Genomic DNA, 17,155 nt, shown 5'->3' with positions numbered 1-17,155 from the left:
CCTTTGTGTTAAATGATAGAACATGAGGCATGATGCCATATTTTAATGGCTGTAAAAAGAAAGATTATTTTATTTTAATGCATATTATTGTTGTTGTTGTTGTTGTTGTCTAAGGAAATTGCAAAGAAAAGCGTCTGCACTTCTTTAAGTTACTTGAAGATGTTTCACCTCTCATCCGAGAAGCTTCTTCAGTTCTAAGGTCAAATGGTGGAGAGTCCCAGATTTAAACCCAAGCACGACATCCCGGTGCATTTCAGACCCAGCAACACGCTCAGACAGAAACTGGTTCACCCGAAAGACAAAACGCCAAAACGCAAACTTAACAATGTGGTGTATGCTGTACAGTGCAGCGAGGAATGCTCAGACCTCTACATCGGAGAGACCAAACAGCCACTTCACAAGCGCATGGCACAACATAGAAGAGCCACCTCCACAGGACAAGACTCAGCAGTCCATCTGCATCTAAAGGTCAAAGGTCACTCTTTCGAGGATGCCAATGTTCACATTTTGGACAGATGGTTTGAAAGAGGAGTGAAAGAAGCCATCTATGTCCACTGTGAGCGACCATCTTTGAACAGAGGCGGGGCTTACGACACCAACTGTCTGCCATCTATAATCCAGTTTTGAGATCCTTCCCAGACGCCTTAACGCCCACTCACATCCTGGGCCATCTGACCTCAGGAATTCGCATGATAAGGTGGGGCCAGGTTTCACAATGAGCTCACCTGAAACCCTGGCTGATTGGGACCCACGCCCAGTTTCCCACCTTGGCTCAGGCGATTAGAGGATCATCAGGGGGTCCTTTTGTCCCTCTGTGGGGGGAAACTCCCACTATGTTTATATCTGGGACTCCCCACCATTTGACCTTAGAACTGAAGAAGCTTCTCGGATGAAGGTGAAACGTCTTCAAGTAACTTAAAGAAGTCCAGACGCTTTTCTTTGCAAGCTCCTTTGACTACGATGACCTGGATGACTGAGAACCTTCACAGACATGTTGTTGTTGTTGTTACTATTTGGTGTTTAAATTTAATTTGTCTATAACAGATGAGACTGAATTGAGGACCTGATGTGTTTGATTTCTGATAAAGACTCAGTCTCAAATTTTCATCAGAACCTGTTCATAAGAGCTTACAGTCAAGTCATCTTTATTTAAATAGCACATTTAAAGGACATCTGTCTGCCAAAATGCTCAACAGAGGGATAATATAATCAAATAAAAAGAATTAAAATCAATAAGATGAAAACATATAACATAACAGTATATAGCTCACTGGCCACTTAATTAGTTACACCTTGATAGGTGTCCTGTTAGGACCACTTTTTTTGCTTTCAGTGCTTCATTAATTCTTTGTGGCATAGATTCAACAAGGTGCTGGAAGGTCCTCACTTCCTTAGAGATTTTGGTCCAGAGAGACATTATTAGACATTATAGCATCACAAAGTTGCTCCAGATTTGTCAGCTCTACATCCATGATTGAAATCTCATGTACCACCACATCCCGATGGTGCTCCACTGGACTGAGATCTGGTGACTGTGGAGGTCAGTCAGGCTGTGACATGTCAGGCATGTCAATGATCCTCAGTTGGTACTAAAGCACCAAAAGTCTGACAAGAATCTGCTCACTATGACACCTCCACATCCGGTATAAGCTGTTTGTAGGCAGGTTAGAACCATGCTTTCAAGCTGTTAACACCAAACTCTAATTCTACCTTCCAAATGTTGCACCGGAAATGAAGACTCATCAGACCAGGCAACATGTTTTCCAATTTTCTTTAGTGCCGTTTAGGTGAGCCTGTGTGGTTTTCAGTGTCCACTTTGCATTCTTACCTGCTGCTGTAGCTCATCTGCTTTAAGGCTTGATTCACATACTTTGGTTGTAATTAGTGGTTATTATATCTTATCATCTTCTGACCTCTGGCAGCAACGAGGCATTTTCAAACAGACAACTGCTCCTCACTGAATATTTTCTCTGTGTATCAGACAGAGTGAATGTAAGATAAATGCTTGGATTGAAAATTTGGAAACTGAAATCTCCGTGGAGGATTGGAAACCAGGTTGTGCTGTAATTCTGTGAAAACACATTTCAGACTTGCATGCTAACATTATTTAATGGAAATATATGGAACTCCTGTCAGATTCAATTATCTAAAAACGTCATATCTTTTTAAACATGGACCCAGAGTTTCTGTGTGGACAAATGGCATGTTGTAATTATCCGTTATGTGCACTGAGTTTATGAAGTTTTCAGTGATTCAGCACGATGTGCGTCATGTTCAGCGTGTGACCCTCTGTGGGTCTATGACCAATCTGTGTCTCTCCATAAAATCTGTCCAAAGGTTTGTTCCAACTAAAAGTTTAAGGCCATGAAACAAAACTTTAAGCTTTGTTAATCGATTTCTTTTACATTAATCTCTTGGTTAAAACGTTCAGAGAAATTCATGTGATTCAACTTATCAAATGTAAATGAATAAAATCAGTTTAAACTGTTACAAAGAGCTGGATTTAAGACCTTAAATGAACATTTTAAGTCTAACAGATTACAAATGAAAACCTTTGTTATTTTTTTTTTTAAAGTGATTGTTTTTGTCTCTACAGGCCAAGATCTACTTTTCTTTTCCTGGTGAGCTGCTGATGAGGATGCTGAAGATGCTCATCCTTCCTCTCATCACGTCCAGGTGGGTCAAAGTACCGACACACAGTATGACAAGGAAAATCACTGTAATCAGAACCATGAGGCTTTGCAACAGTCTGCATTCTGTAGGGTGCAGTTAGATTTCCTTAAAGTGGACTGTTTTGTATTCTTGTACTAGGGTAGCTTTGTATGATTCAAATAATCCATCCAGTCATGCACATGGGCTGTGAGAAATAGTCCCAATCAAATAATTATTTTTTATGCTGGGCCTTAGTGCAGACCCTAAGTTCACCCTCTGTCTGAAACATTGGAAATAAGCTATTTTAGCTCCTCCCCCTTGAATATAACTTTCTTCTGATAAGATGCTCCTCTCAAACGTCTTCAACCCAAAGGTTGAAGAAGCCGGTTAGTGGAGCTTCTCTGTTCACAACCATAGATGCACATTTAAGGATGCGACCTTTAGAACAGTCTGAAGCCTGAGTTTGTGGCTTGCAGGGATTACTTGTACAGAGGCTGATCTCATTATTTGAAACTCTGGCCATATGAACCCGTGAGAAGAGAAAAGCCCCCTATAGAACTCTTAGATTTAGAAGGCTGTGATGTTAAAGCTCTTGTTTTAACAAAAGCACCTTAAAGGATCATCCCACTTCATTTGAGCTTGCTGTATTTCCTGTGTGTTGTTTTTCTGCAGGTCAGCTTTGCGCTCCTCAGAGAGTGTATCTATGACGTTAAACATGAACTGTGCCAGTTGTGTTAAACTATTATTGTTGTTGTTATTATTATTACAGTTATTTCAGTTAAACATGCAGTACTTTACCTGTTTGTTAGGAACAGTCCAGTTGGCCTTCTAATTGAGACTAAATCTACCAGCAGGTGTTTACAGTGGGACCACATTTTTGTCTGTGTGTTACCACATATGTTTCCTCACCCACATTACTAAAGAAAATCCATAAATTATGCGTATAAAAATATCAAACAAAGGCATATTAACAGCATATTTATTTGGAAAGTTTTGCCTCGAGATACTGATTCTCACACTTATGACACTTATAACATAAATCAAAGTCCAGTCCAATGACAGGACTCATGGACTTTATTCATATGAGTGATTTAAAGATTCTCCTCCATAAATTTTCAACTAGAAGGGTAAATCCTCTAAAAGAAAAACATGGATAGCTCCACATATTTGACTTGACACAGACTTTCATGGCCGTCCTCAAACAACCTCAGTGTGATTTGTGTCTCCTCCCAGCATCAAATCTACGCAATAAGACCACCCACAAAAATAACTGTGTCCATGGCTTTCTATCAGTAACATTTCAGTCTTTTCTTAAGTAGTAAGTACAGAGTAGTTTTCTAACAGCAGAACACGATTCTGCTGTTAGATATGTCCCCAAACTGGTTTTAAAACAAATAGTCTGAAGAAGCAGAGATCTGTTATAGATTTTCTTATTCAGTACCTCTCAGTCAGCACTATGGCGCAGTTGTGTATCCTCTCTGTTGATGGATCCAGACTATTTTCTAAATCCCCCTCTGTCCTTGCCTTGCTGTGCAGTTTAATGTCGGGTCTATCATCGATGGAGTCGAAGGCATGTTGCCGAATGGGTGTCCTCACCGTCACATACTACCTCTGGACCACCTTCATCGCTGTAGTGGTCGGCATCTTTCTCGTGATCATCATCAAACCAGGTGTGGGCACAGAGATGGAGAGCAACCGGCTGGGTGGCGGGCCTGTCATGACCTCGGCTGATGCCCTCCTCGACCTCATCAGGTGTGACAGGTCAAAAGTCAGCTGGAGACTCTGGAAGGGTCCCTGCCAGTTATTTGTGTGGTGATAATTGTTCTCTGTGTTTGAAAGAGCAAACTGTAAAAGAAAAAGTGAAAGTAAATGCTAAAAAAAAGGAAGGAAGGAAGGAAGAGGACCCCAATGCAGGACTTGTGACACAGGCTGAACCTAAAACACAGCTTTTATTAGCTGGCAACTGACTGGTTAATAAAACACAATGACAGAGCAGGGCAGGAGCAAACTGACTGAGAAACTAGGTCTAGTGGAGAAACATACAGACAGATGAGCACACAGCATAAGGGATAAGAGAGGAAACAGCAAAGAACAGAAGCAGACTGAGGGTTCAAATACACATGAGGAGACTAGGACAGAGTGGACACGGCTGGGGAACACAGCACAACAAAATCAAAATAACAAGCCAGAGGAAGCAAAAACTGAACGTAACACATCAACGTACAAACTTAGTAAAAAAGGGAAATCAGACTACGGTGGAGATAGGACACAGAGAGACGGGACGGACACAGGGACAAAACTGGGGAGACAGAAAAGGGATCAATAAATCAGGAATCAGGAAACTGACAGCACAAAAACCAAGGTCATCGTAAGTCCAGGAATGTGAAAATAACACTATAACCAGAAGACTATAATGCACAGAATACAGAACAAAAATACTGTTATGGCAAATGCAGATGGACGCAGGGAGCAGAGTTGTGGTGAAGACAGTTTATTTACTGTGATGAGGAGGTTTTACAAGTATGTACAATAGCGTATGAATGGGGACGCGGAGCCAGGACGTGCAGGTGACGGAAACACACACAGGTAGTGCCCTCGATTTGGTACTGTTTATAAGCCTCCAGACGGAAACAAACCAGACGAGGCGAAATCCTGGGGAGGAAACAAAACTCCTGACAGTCACCAGAAATAATCCAACGGCTCCAGCAGGCAGGGGCAGAATTACAGACTCCAAAAACGTCAATACTCCGACACTAGTCTTCTGTCGGGAACACTTCTGAAGAATGCAGCTGACGAGTAACAGGTGTGCCAGGTTCAGTGACTCAAACACCACATAACCAGAACCCAACTCCTAACAAATACAAGATTATCAAAAATACAAACGCTGTATTCAGTGTGCTGAATCTCATTCTGTTTTGCTGTGTAGTTCGTAAAAAGTTTCACACTTAACTTGGAGAATGTGCAGAAACTAAATGTGCCAGGCTTTTCCTCTAAACAACAACAACATTTCCATGAACCTCGGTTGTGCTGGTTTGGAGGAAAACACATCAAAAGGATAATTCTGGTTTATTTCACTTTGGTACATGTCCTGTAATTGTGCTTGTTGCATCTCTGTGGCCTCTGTGAGATTCAGGGAAATGAGGATTGGTGCACAGCAGCATAGAAACGTGCACACAGCTTTACAGTTTGTTTTGGGTATTAGAGATCACCGTCCGGATGCACATCCACTCTGACATGTTCAGCTGAACTGAGGTCAACAAAACGTAGAAAACCAACACACACTCTCTCTTCTTCTCTCACACACACAAATCCAATTAGAGTGCAGGGCTGATCAGTATATTTTTAGTAATCCTGCAGGGATAAGTGATAGATTAACCAAGTCAGTGGCGGTGCATGATCTCTGCTGTGGCACGTTGGCAGACCAAGCTCTCGTGCCATGTTTGAAAGTCACTCCCATGTTGGAAGGATTCGTTGGATTGTTTACCTCCTGAGGTGATGAACCCCTCCCAGCAAAGGGTGCAGACAGTCATCCTGTAGAAGAGCCACCCAAGTCGTGCTGCTAAATAAAATTTATTCCAAAATAAAAAATTAATAAGAACAAAAGAACAACATGGAGGAAACTTAGGCTCCTCCTATGCAGAAGAGGCAGCGGGTGGGAGGAGTTTGTTTGTTTGTTTGTTTAAAGCTAACGATGTAATGTGTTTATCACAGAAACATGGTTCCTTCCAATCTAATTGAGGCCACATTTCAACAGGTAAGACAACAGAATCGTGTTGTTTCTTTAATGCTACAAGCTTGAATCCTGTAACTAAATATGATTTTCTTTCTTCAGTACAAAACAGACCTGATTCCCATCCTCAAAGTCCCAACCAAAACAATTCAGCCCAACTTTGTCTATGTGATCCCTGATGACAATGACCCCAAAGGGCGCATGGTGTACCTCGAGCTGACTCCTCCTCCAGATGTCATATACAAGACAAGTCCAGGCAGCAGCCAGCAGATGAATGTCCTTGGCATCGTTATCTTCTCTGCAACTATGGGTGAGTGGGATCGGGCTTGGTAACATCGTAAATTTTGAAACCTCATCATTAGCGTTTTAACTGCCAACATGTTGGTTTTTGTAACCAGAAATGACCTGATCAGAAATGACCTGTTCATTTCTTTTTGGACTCCACTAGAATATTGTTTGAATGATTGACAGTTAAAAATAATCTTTATTCATACTTCTATAGTGTAGCCCCTAAGTTCATCCACCTTGTGAAACAAGCTTTTCCTGCTGTGAGGCCCTTTAACTCTTTTCTGCTTGAAAGCCTACTAAGAGTAACCCTTGAATCTTTTTTTCTAAACTGAGCAGTTTCTGTCATATCTCAGGCACAGAAGCCTGAGATATGACAGAAACTGCTATTTTGTTATATAACAAACTAATGTTATAAGATATTCTCTTTATATGACATTATATGGGTCCCAGAACTGAAAAAAACTGTCTGAAACTGAATAATCAGAGCACGGTGAAGTCTATTCTTTTGGCTTGGAGAGATTACTTCTTTTATAATATGTGCATGAGCACGAGCAAGTGTGACAGACAATAAGGAAAACACAATAGTTCCACTTTCAGGTTGTGTGATGAACCAGTCAAGACCAATTTTTCTTAATTTTGATTAGATCAAATCAAATAAAATCACTTTTATCGTCACATCACATGTGCAGGTACATTGGTACAGCACATGTGAGTGAAATTCTTGTGTGCGAGCTTCACAAGCAACAGAGTTGTGCAAAATACAATAATGTAAACAAGCAAAATATAAGAATGGCTACATCTGAAACTAATAAATATATGTACAATATATAATAGTACTGGATGTGTATACAAAATATGTTTTTCTACGTGTGTGTGTGTGTGTGTGTGTGTATACATATTTTACAAATTAAATAGAGTAAACAATAAAATAAAATATATAAAAAATATGCAGAGTTGGTGGCACGGTGGTTAGCACTGTTGCCGCACAGCAAGAAGGTCCTGAGTTCAATTCCACCATCAGGCCGGGGTCTTTCTGTGTGGAGTTTGCATGTTCTCCCCGTGTTTGCGTGGGTTCCCTCCGGGTACTCCGGCTTCCTCCCACCGTCCAAAGACATGCAGCTTGTGGGGATAGGTTAATTGGATAATCCAAATTGCCACTAGGTGTGAATGTGAGTGTGAATGGTTGTCTGTCCCTGTGTGTTGGCCCTGCGACAGACTGGCGACCTGTCCAGGGTGTACCCCGCCTCTCGCCCTATGACAGCTGGGATAGGCTCCAGCGCCCCCCGCGACCCTGAAAAGGATAAGCGGAAGCGAATGGATGGATATACAGAGTTGGTTGAGACGTGCAAAACAGTGGCATTACTGTACAGTATGGAGTGCATAATGTTGAAGTTCCAGTAGTGAAGCTGAGGTGTCTATGACGTGTTCAGCAGTCTGATGGCCTGATGGAAGAAGCTGTCTCTCAGTCTGCTGGTACGGGACCGGATGCTGCAGAACCTCCTTCCTGATGGAAGCAGTCTGAACAGTTTATGGCTGGGGTGACTGGAGTCCTTGATGATCCTTCCTGGTTTCCTCAGGCAGCGCTTCCTGTAGATGTCTTGGAGGGAGGGAAGCTCACCTCCAATTATCCGTTCAGAGCACCGCACTACTCGCTGGAGAGCTTTGCAGTTGTAAGCGGTGCTGTTGCCATACCAGGTGGTGATGCATCCAGTGAGGATGCTCTCAATGGCACAGCGATAGAAGGTCCTGAGGATGCGGGGGCTCATGCCAAATCTTTTCAGTCTCCTGAGAAAGAAGAGGCGCTGCTGCGCCTTCTTCACTGTTTTCTTTGTGTGTACTGACCACGTAAGATCCTCAGCCAGATGTGCTCCAAGGAAGCGGAAGCTGCTCACTCTCTCCACAGCAGCGCCGTTGATGGTGATGGGGGTGTAGATAGATTAGATAAAACTATATTAATCCCTCAAGTGGGTTCCTCCGGGAAATTCGGTTTCCAATAGCACAGCACCAACAGAAGTTACAGAGTGTGAGCAGAAATATACCATATATACACATATATAAATACAGAGACATATATATGCATATACAGAGTATACAAAAGGGATAAATAGAATAAATAGGAATAAGAATACAAGGGAATTGCACATTTCAAGTATTGAAGTCTATTGCATTGTTGGATATTAATAATAATGGATTGGATTTATAGAGCGCTTTTCAAGGCACCCAAAGCGCTTTACAATGCCACTATTCATTCACTCTCGCATTCCCTCACTGGTGGAGGCAGCTACGGTTGTAGCCACAGAAGCGAGGCTGCCATATCGCGCCATCAGCCCTTCTGGCCAACACCAGTAGGCGGTAGGTGAAGTGTCTTGCCCAAGGACACAACGACCAGGACAGAGAGTACGGGGATCGAACCGGCGACCTTCTGGTTACAGATGCGCTTCCCAACCCCCTGAGCCACGGTCACCCCATTAACAAAAAGTATTTCACAGTGAAAGGCACTACAGCTTAGTTGTTCCCCCCTCCTTTGTCCTCCTGTTTCCCCTCCCTCTCCCCTCCAGAGAGGAGTTAAACAGTCTGATGGCGTGTGGGACAAAGGAGTTTTTAAGTCTGTTGGTTCTTGTCTTGGGGAGAAGCAACCTGTCACTGAACAGACTCTTCTGGTTGTTAATGGCCGTGTGCAGAGGATGCCCAGCATCGTTCATAATGTCCAGCAGCTTCTTTAGTGTCCTTTTCTCTGCCACTGTCACCAGAGTGTCCAGCTTCATGCCGACCACAGAGCTAGCCCTCCTGATCAGTTTCTCCAGCCTGGATGAGTCCTTCTTTGCTGTGCTGCTCCCCCAGCACACCACAGCATAGAAAAGTACTCCAGCAACCACCGACTGATAAAACATCCTCAGGAGCTTCCTGCAGATGTTAAAAGACCTCAGCCTCCTGAGGAAGTACAGTCGGCTTTGGGCTTTTTTGTACAGGTGCAAAAAACAGCCCGAGGTACTTGTACTTGTTGACCACCTCCACCTCCTCCCCCTCTGAACTGGCAGTGGCCCTGCTCTGGACCTCCCGAAGTCCACACCTAAGTCTTTGAGGTGTTGAGTTGCAGGTGGTTTGTGTGACTCCATGTGACGAAGTTCCTCACCACACTGCTGTACTCCTCTTTCCGATCATCCCAGATACACCCCATGATGGCCGTGTCATCTGCAAACTTCTGAATGTGGCATAATTCAGAGTTGGTGTGTCATAGTGCCAGGAAGGGGGGGAAGCGAGGGAGGTAGGAGAGTGGGGAGAGGGCTCTGTAGGTAAAGGTGAGGGTGGGGGGGTTGTGTGCTGGTCAAACCTGTTGAAGAAGTTGTTGAGTTCGTTTGCCTTCTCCACAGTCTGTGATGGTTTTCCCACCATTCCAGACCTCCCTCATTTATGGGCAAAGTCTGTGATAACATTTACAGAGCTGAAGCTTGCATAGAAACGCAAGCATAATCAGTGTTTATGTGTGCTGCAGGTTTGTTGCTGGGCAGGATGGGAGAGCGAGGAGTCCCACTGATCAATGTCTGTCAGTGCATCAACGAGTGTGTCATGAAGATCATCAACGCTGCTGTTTGGTGAGATGAAAACTCAGAGTACAGTCATACAGCTAGGGGTCTGTTTACCCCCACAATAACTTCAAATTGACAAACTGATGTGCAGACTCTCAGTTTGAATTTGAGGGGTTGAACAATGCCATGCAGAGCCTATGTTACAATTGCAGCTTTCTACACCTGTGTTTGAATCAAAAGTGCATGGTTGGCTTTGTAAATGAGCCATGAAAGCTTGTAGTGACTGATTCATTTGACTGCACTGGTATTCACATTACTGAAAATGAATCTCACTATCCCAACAAAGGTGAGCTTAATTAAACTAAACCACAAAAACAAATCCCACTGGGTGGAAAATAGTCACAACAACACGCATTGTGTATATTTTCTTTATTATATTCTTAACTAGCTGTGTTTTTGTGGTCATATGTGTCAACTGTCAAGACAAATACCAAATACGAGGAGATTTAAAACTGTAGCAAGGCTTTAAAACCTTAACGCTCAACACAAACAGATGCAGCTCTACAGGTTTTATTCTGTATGCATGTATACACCTAAGTCTGAATCAACCCTCAAAGAATGCTACTGTTGGTGAGAGCACCCGTAACCAGAACCATTCTCACCAACAGTACAGGACTTCTAAGGAATGATCAAAAAATGGGAGAAGAACAGTCACGAGGTTCCTGAGAAGATGATCTTAAATGGGAGAGGCTGTTTTTTTTCTACAGTTTTTAAATTGAAAAATATTTTGCGAGTTATTTTAATATAGTAACTCTTTCTTGCAAAACCCGATCAAATTTTCTAAAATAATGCTCAGTGGACTTCAAGAAATCTATGTTCATAATTCTAAACAAACTAATGATATCTGAACTCCACTCAAGAACAAGGTATATATGAAAAATATGTGAAATGAACATGAAAGGAATGAATGTAAAACATTTAAGTTTTGCCTTAAGCTTCAGAGACAAACTTCACGTTTAGCTCTTATAGGATTCATAATGATGTTCTGTTCTTCCAGGTATTTTCCATTTGGGATTATCTTTTTGGTGGCGGGGAAGATCCTGGACATGCAGGATCCGAGCACACTGGGGAAGAAGTTGGGCTGGTACGGTGTTACTGTGCTCACCGGGCTCTTTGTTCATGGACTTGTCCTCCTTCCTCTCTTCTACTTCCTTCTCACCAGGAAGAACCCCTTCAGCTATATCCGTGGCCTCCTGCAGGCCTTGGTCATCGCCCTGGCAACCTCCTCCAGGTCAGCCCTACTTTAACCTGCTTCCTACGCTTCAGTTAGTTAGTCCTGGAAAGGTTCATAGCAAATATGCTAAACGCTAACTGAGGAGTGAAGATACGAAACAGAATATGGGCCTATTAATCTTTTGTTTGAATGCCACCTGTCCACAGCTCTGCCACACTGCCTATCACCATGAAGTGTTTGCTGGAAAACTGTCATGTGGACCGGCAGATCGCTCGTTTTGTTCTCCCAGTGGGTGCCACTATCAACATGGATGGGACAGCTCTCTATGAGGCAGTGGCAGCCATCTTTATTGCTCAGGTTAATGACTACGAGCTGGACTTTGGCCAATTGGTCACCATCAGGTAAAATGAGACAAACAGTTACTTTCACTTTATCTGTACAGAACCAGTCTGTGTGCATGGGAGACACAGATTATACTCTCCTGTAGCCAGTGGAGCCTTTTAAAACTTTATGAAAATACATAATAAACATTGAAGAAGCCTGCTGTCTGCTCATGTTCTTTCAGTTTTGATCTCTAACTCTCCTCATGTCTCCCCGTCTTCCAGTATCACAGCTACAGCCGCCAGTATTGGAGCAGCTGGGATTCCTCAGGCTGGTCTGGTTACCATGGTAATCGTACTCACATCAGTAGGCCTGCCACCAGATGACATCACACTAATCGTAGCCATCGATTGGATCCTGTAAGTACTGATTATGGAAAATCACAGGTTTCAAAGGATGGAATCAGTCCTTGGTGAGGTGGTCTTGTGGCATTTTGTCTTTCCTTCTCTCTGCAGTGACAGGTTTCGTACCATGATCAACGTTCTTGGTGACGCCCTTGCAGCAGGAATCATTGCGCACCTCTGTCGGAAAGACTTTCCCCTGAGCACAGCAGGAAAGGTAAAACCATGATCGATTACAGCTGGTAGTTTCTATTTGCCAGCATGAAAGGATTTGCTTGACAGCACTCTTTGAATTGACCGATGCTATGAACAATGGCAAAGTATCACTCCTCTTGGAAGAATTGGTCAGTCCAGTGAGTGCTGTCCAGCAAAAACTACAAATCATGTTTATCATGTGAGAAGTTTGTAGACCTTGGCCTTGTCAAGTCAAAAGACACTGTCGAACATTCAGCACCTCTTATTAAAGTATTTAAGTGATCATATGTACATATATCAGGCTGGGCATGTTTCTTCTTGTACTGGCCTAATGTTAGAGATAATCCAAGGCTGAAAGATGGATGCTGTACAAGCATCCCATTCTGGAAAAAGAACAGTTCAAAAAATTAACAGAAAGCCCAAAATGACCATGAAATTTGTTCCTGTGATTAGCGGATGTAAACCTTTGACCACAACTGTATATTAGTATGATCCTGTTTCTAAAAAAGATTAATTTAAAAAGAAATGCTGTGTAATAGGGTAATATAACAGAACGTAGTGATGTGCAAACTGTTTAGAGTTTGTTTTGAATAGAAAATACTTAAAAACTCCCAACAACAAATTCACTCAAATCAGCAAATTCAAAAACATTTGTGTCTCATCGTTGTATTTATGGGACTTTTACCTTTATTAGAGGGTTTGGGACATGTTCCATTTATATGACTGTCTTTATATGACCAACTTTACTGACCACATATCTCTGTATGTACCTGATGACTATAAACCTGAGCCTGTGACCTGTTTCTTCATTCATGTCTATGGACATAATACGATTACAGCAGTAGGTGTGTTCAGATTGGACCAACAACTACAAAGGATTAAAGCTCCTACTGTCATCCTGAGCCTCAGACTAGCTCCTCCCATATCTACTGAACTCAGTGCTCCATGTTGCCAGGAAGAACAGCCTGTTAATAGCACACCAGAAGCTGTTTCTGTCAACTTACCAGCACTGATCAACATTTCTTGAGTTGTTTTGTTGCTTCAAACACCTCTTTGTGAGAAGGCAGATGTTCTTTTCTGTGTTCTGAATGAAGTTGAAGTTAGTTAATCTAGATTAGCAATGAAACTCAAAGCAGGGGCTAACTGGTCGTAGCTAGTTTGCTGATTAAGCATGCTGATCTTGCTGCAGTAAGAGGCTAACATGTTTTTGCACTTCATCTGCAGCCTGCGCCGTCCTATGGGACGCAGACTCCGCACAAAAACTCCAACACGGTCGATGTGCCAATGACGGAGATGCACACACACAAAGACTGCACGTTCGATTTGACGGGTGACTCGGTGAGCCAGATGAATGCACACACAGTCTACTACAACATCTGCCAGGTGTGAATGGAGAGAGTGGAGCAACTCACCTTGCAAAGGTCCAACTGGGTCTGTGAGACCTCATAGTGCCATCTGAACAGGATTGTTAAGAAGAGATTAATTCTATACAGGAACCTCCTTCTTGGTGTCAGCTTGATTAAGCTAACTTGAGGTGGAGGTGGCCAAAACTGGACTGCTTATTTCGGAGCTTCTCTTGCTCATTAAGGACAAGAAATGTGTGAGGTAACACATTTCAGCAGCCTCTATTGTTGTCATTTTCAGCACTCCAGCAACCCCTCAACTCATCTGTTGTCTCAAAAAAGCTCCTGTCTCTTTCAGGCCTGGGCATAAGCCCACATTCATCTGATTAGGCACTTTCTGGAAGCCTGCAGAGGGGCAGCACCCAGTGCTCATGAACAGCAGTCTGAAGCTGGCACTTTTTGTTCACTGGGATTACTTTTACATTTAATAACATCAGAGACTGCAGCAGTGAATGCAGGACAGAAAACAAGAAAAAGCAGATAGGGTCCCTTTAAAAGAAGCCCTCCAGCTACAGGAATTGCAGGCTTTATTGCATCGGCTTATTTTGGTCCACTGTGGCTGAAATAAATGGGTTTGTGTTGCTGTGCTGATCATAGCCACCATGTGGTTAGAATGACTGGGTGTCACATGTCACGAATTAAAGCCACCTAAATGTCAAACTATTGTTTTTATTATTATTGTTTGTAACTGCAGGTAAAATGAGTTTTCCTTTCAGGAGAAGTTCATTTTATTCCGGTTTCATATAAGAAATCCAGTTCCTGATGTTGCCAGTGGAAACATGGAGCTGTTTCCACTGGCAAGACACTGGACTGCGATCTGATTGGCTGATGCTCGGTGCACACACTGGGTGAAGGGTTAAAGTGTAATGAACAAATTCAAGTGCTCTTCCTCTTGTAGAGTCAACCTTCTTCTGATTCCTTTGTATACAGTAGCATGCTGGCATGCGTTCTCACTGACTTCATGCAAAGTCGAGGTGCATTATTTTCTTCTTTTTGTTTTTTGTTTTTTCACTTGAATATTGCAAAGGTAAACAAAGTGCTGTGTGGATTTGTGGAATTTTGTCGATGACAGTTGCAGCTAATGTGAACAGATTTTAATTTAATTCTGGGTCTACTAAACATTCAGAATTGGTTACTTTCAGTGATTTATCAGAAGCCTCTGGAGCCACAAAACCAACTTTCTGTTAAGGCCAGGAGATCTGAAAAGCACACCACAAATAAGTGCTCTCAATTTACTAATTCACTTGTAAGGATTAATGAAAGGAGCTCTGCATAATCTATAGCAAAATCAGCATTATGGGGCTCAAGTTTGTGCATAGCTGATGCTCACACTCCATCCTCAGTGACAAAACATAGTTGACAAGGCTTTTCTGAACCACTAAGATGTACTGTATGTGCTATATGTCTTCTATGTAATACAACAACTCATGTCATCTGAGTTGGCGTGATGAAGATACCAATACTGGCTACGTGCTGAGTGACGTCATGCTTATGTAGCTCAAGAAGCAACCAACAGTTGCAAGGGAAAAATTTGGATGTCAGCTACAAATTGAAAGGTTGGTAGTTGGATCTCCATCTGCTCCAGTCAATATGTCAAATATCCTTGGGCAAGTTGCTCTCTGATGCATCCATCGGAGTATGAATGTGTGACAGATAGAAAGCATTTACATAGAAAAAGTGCTTGTGTGAATCGGTGTGAATGGATAAAATGGGTCACGAAGAGGGTGCTGTACCAAAAGCCTCCTTGTGATGGCTTTGGTTGCTAGCAGATTACCCATAGTTTGTTACCCATAGTTTGTTACCCATAGTTTGCATGTAAGACATGAGATTATATGCAAACACTCAAAAGCTACTCACCAGATGGTAGTCAAACTGTAAAAACTGCAACACAAGGCAGATATGGAGAATAACTGCCTTTAACGTAAAAGTTACGTCTCAGCACAACAATCAACACGTTTCAAAACACCCAACTCCATAAAATACATATGTCTATATTAAATTAAAAGCACAACAATAAGTAACTGATATGTAGAAATTGATATTCTGAGAGCACAACGTTGTCAGTTGCATGTTGTGTTTGTTGTTGTGTTTATCTTCACAATAATATTTCCAGGTCCGAATGTCAGAAATTCATCAATCTAAACAATATGGATCCCTGGAAATTCTGACACAATAATAGTGTTATTAATGTTTTCTAATTATGTACTTTTCTAACCTTTCAGTACTTCTTAGCTGTGTATATTACCTTGAGTTTGGGAGTCTGTACTGAAAATAAAAATAGAATGAAATATTGACTATTTATCTTCAGGGCTAAAAGTGAGATGGAGAAATTAAAGGAAAGATTAAAGATTTGTATGCTGCATGAGTTGATGTTCAGTGGTTGAGATACAGCTCTTTAAACTGCTTGAAGTGCCCCTGAATGTCTCTGTTTTAAAGTAGCTTTTTGTTTGTTTGTTTGTTTGTTTGTTTGTTTGTTTGTTTGTTTGTTTGTTTGTTTGTTTGTTTGTTTGTTTGTTTGTTTGTTTGTTTGTTTGAGTTAAATGTGAAAATGTGGACCTGCCTTAATCTACAGTTGTGGTAAGAAGTTACATACAATACATCATAGGGATAAATCCAGCACCAGTAACTTAAGGAACTAAGTTAGTACATGTATATACAGTATTGATTCTATATATAAACATCGAGGCCAGGGGTGGGCATTCTCAGTCCACGAGGGCCGGTGTCCTGCAGGTTTTAGATCTCACCTTGGGTCAACACACCTGAATCACATGATTAGTTCGTTACCAGGCCTCTGGAGAACTTCAGGACATGTTGAGGAGCTAATTTAGCCATTTAAATCAGCTGTGTTGGTTCGAGGACACATCTAAAACCTGCAGGACACCGGCCCTCGTGGACTGAAATTGCCCACCCCTGATCTAGACCCAATTATGATTTTTTTTAAGTCATTAAAGGTATAATGTTCAATTATTCCACTCTGGGAAAAGAACAGCACTAAAAACCATTAAAAGCTCAGTGTTACCATGGCAATAATGCCCATGGTGAGTGAATGTAAACTTCAGACCACAACTGTAAATACTGTTAACCTCATTGTTCTTCTGCCAACACACACCATCAGCCCAACAAACGCTAGCATTTTCAACTTTTACTGAAGTTTTACTGAAATTTTGTCTTCATCAAAATGCATCTTGTTGTATGACACTTGTGTTTTTTTACATGGTGTGTTATTTGTCATTTATGTTTGTTTGTTTTTAAAATAAATACATGTTAATATATACATAAATTCTTTTTCATGAGGATATTTCTGTACATATGTCAAAGTGAGTCAAAAATATCCTGCAATGAATGGAAAGCCAGAACTTCCAGACTTGCAGAACTTGACCTCCATCCATCTTTTTTGACTTATT

General features: G+C 41.9%; 1 protein-coding gene across 1 annotated transcript in view; it reads left to right on the top strand.

Moving 5' to 3' along the window:
• Positions 1-17,049, top strand: part of slc1a8a (solute carrier family 1 member 8a) — a 28,484-nt gene extending 11,435 nt beyond the window's left edge. The window contains exons 2-11 of the mRNA XM_086263469.1: positions 2,597-2,676; positions 4,189-4,404; positions 6,364-6,406; positions 6,485-6,692; positions 10,164-10,263; positions 11,255-11,488; positions 11,638-11,832; positions 12,037-12,171; positions 12,268-12,370; positions 13,573-17,049. Of these exons, the coding sequence (XP_086119595.1) occupies positions 2,597-2,676; positions 4,189-4,404; positions 6,364-6,406; positions 6,485-6,692; positions 10,164-10,263; positions 11,255-11,488; positions 11,638-11,832; positions 12,037-12,171; positions 12,268-12,370; positions 13,573-13,737 (1,479 nt within the window). The 3' untranslated portion in view covers positions 13,738-17,049. The remainder of the gene's footprint in view (positions 1-2,596; positions 2,677-4,188; positions 4,405-6,363; positions 6,407-6,484; positions 6,693-10,163; positions 10,264-11,254; positions 11,489-11,637; positions 11,833-12,036; positions 12,172-12,267; positions 12,371-13,572) is intronic.
• Positions 17,050-17,155: the final 106 nt, after the last annotated feature.

This window comes from Aulonocara sp. 'chitande type north' Nkhata Bay, linkage group LG15 (genome assembly GCF_057382095.1).
Source record: "Aulonocara sp. 'chitande type north' Nkhata Bay isolate Kocher_YH1m ecotype deep benthic linkage group LG15, A_spYH_male_GT1.1, whole genome shotgun sequence".
NCBI lineage: Eukaryota > Metazoa > Chordata > Actinopteri > Cichliformes > Cichlidae > Aulonocara > Aulonocara sp. 'chitande type north' Nkhata Bay.
Note: the sequence above shows the minus strand (reverse complement) of the source record. Positions and strands in the feature narration are given on the sequence as shown.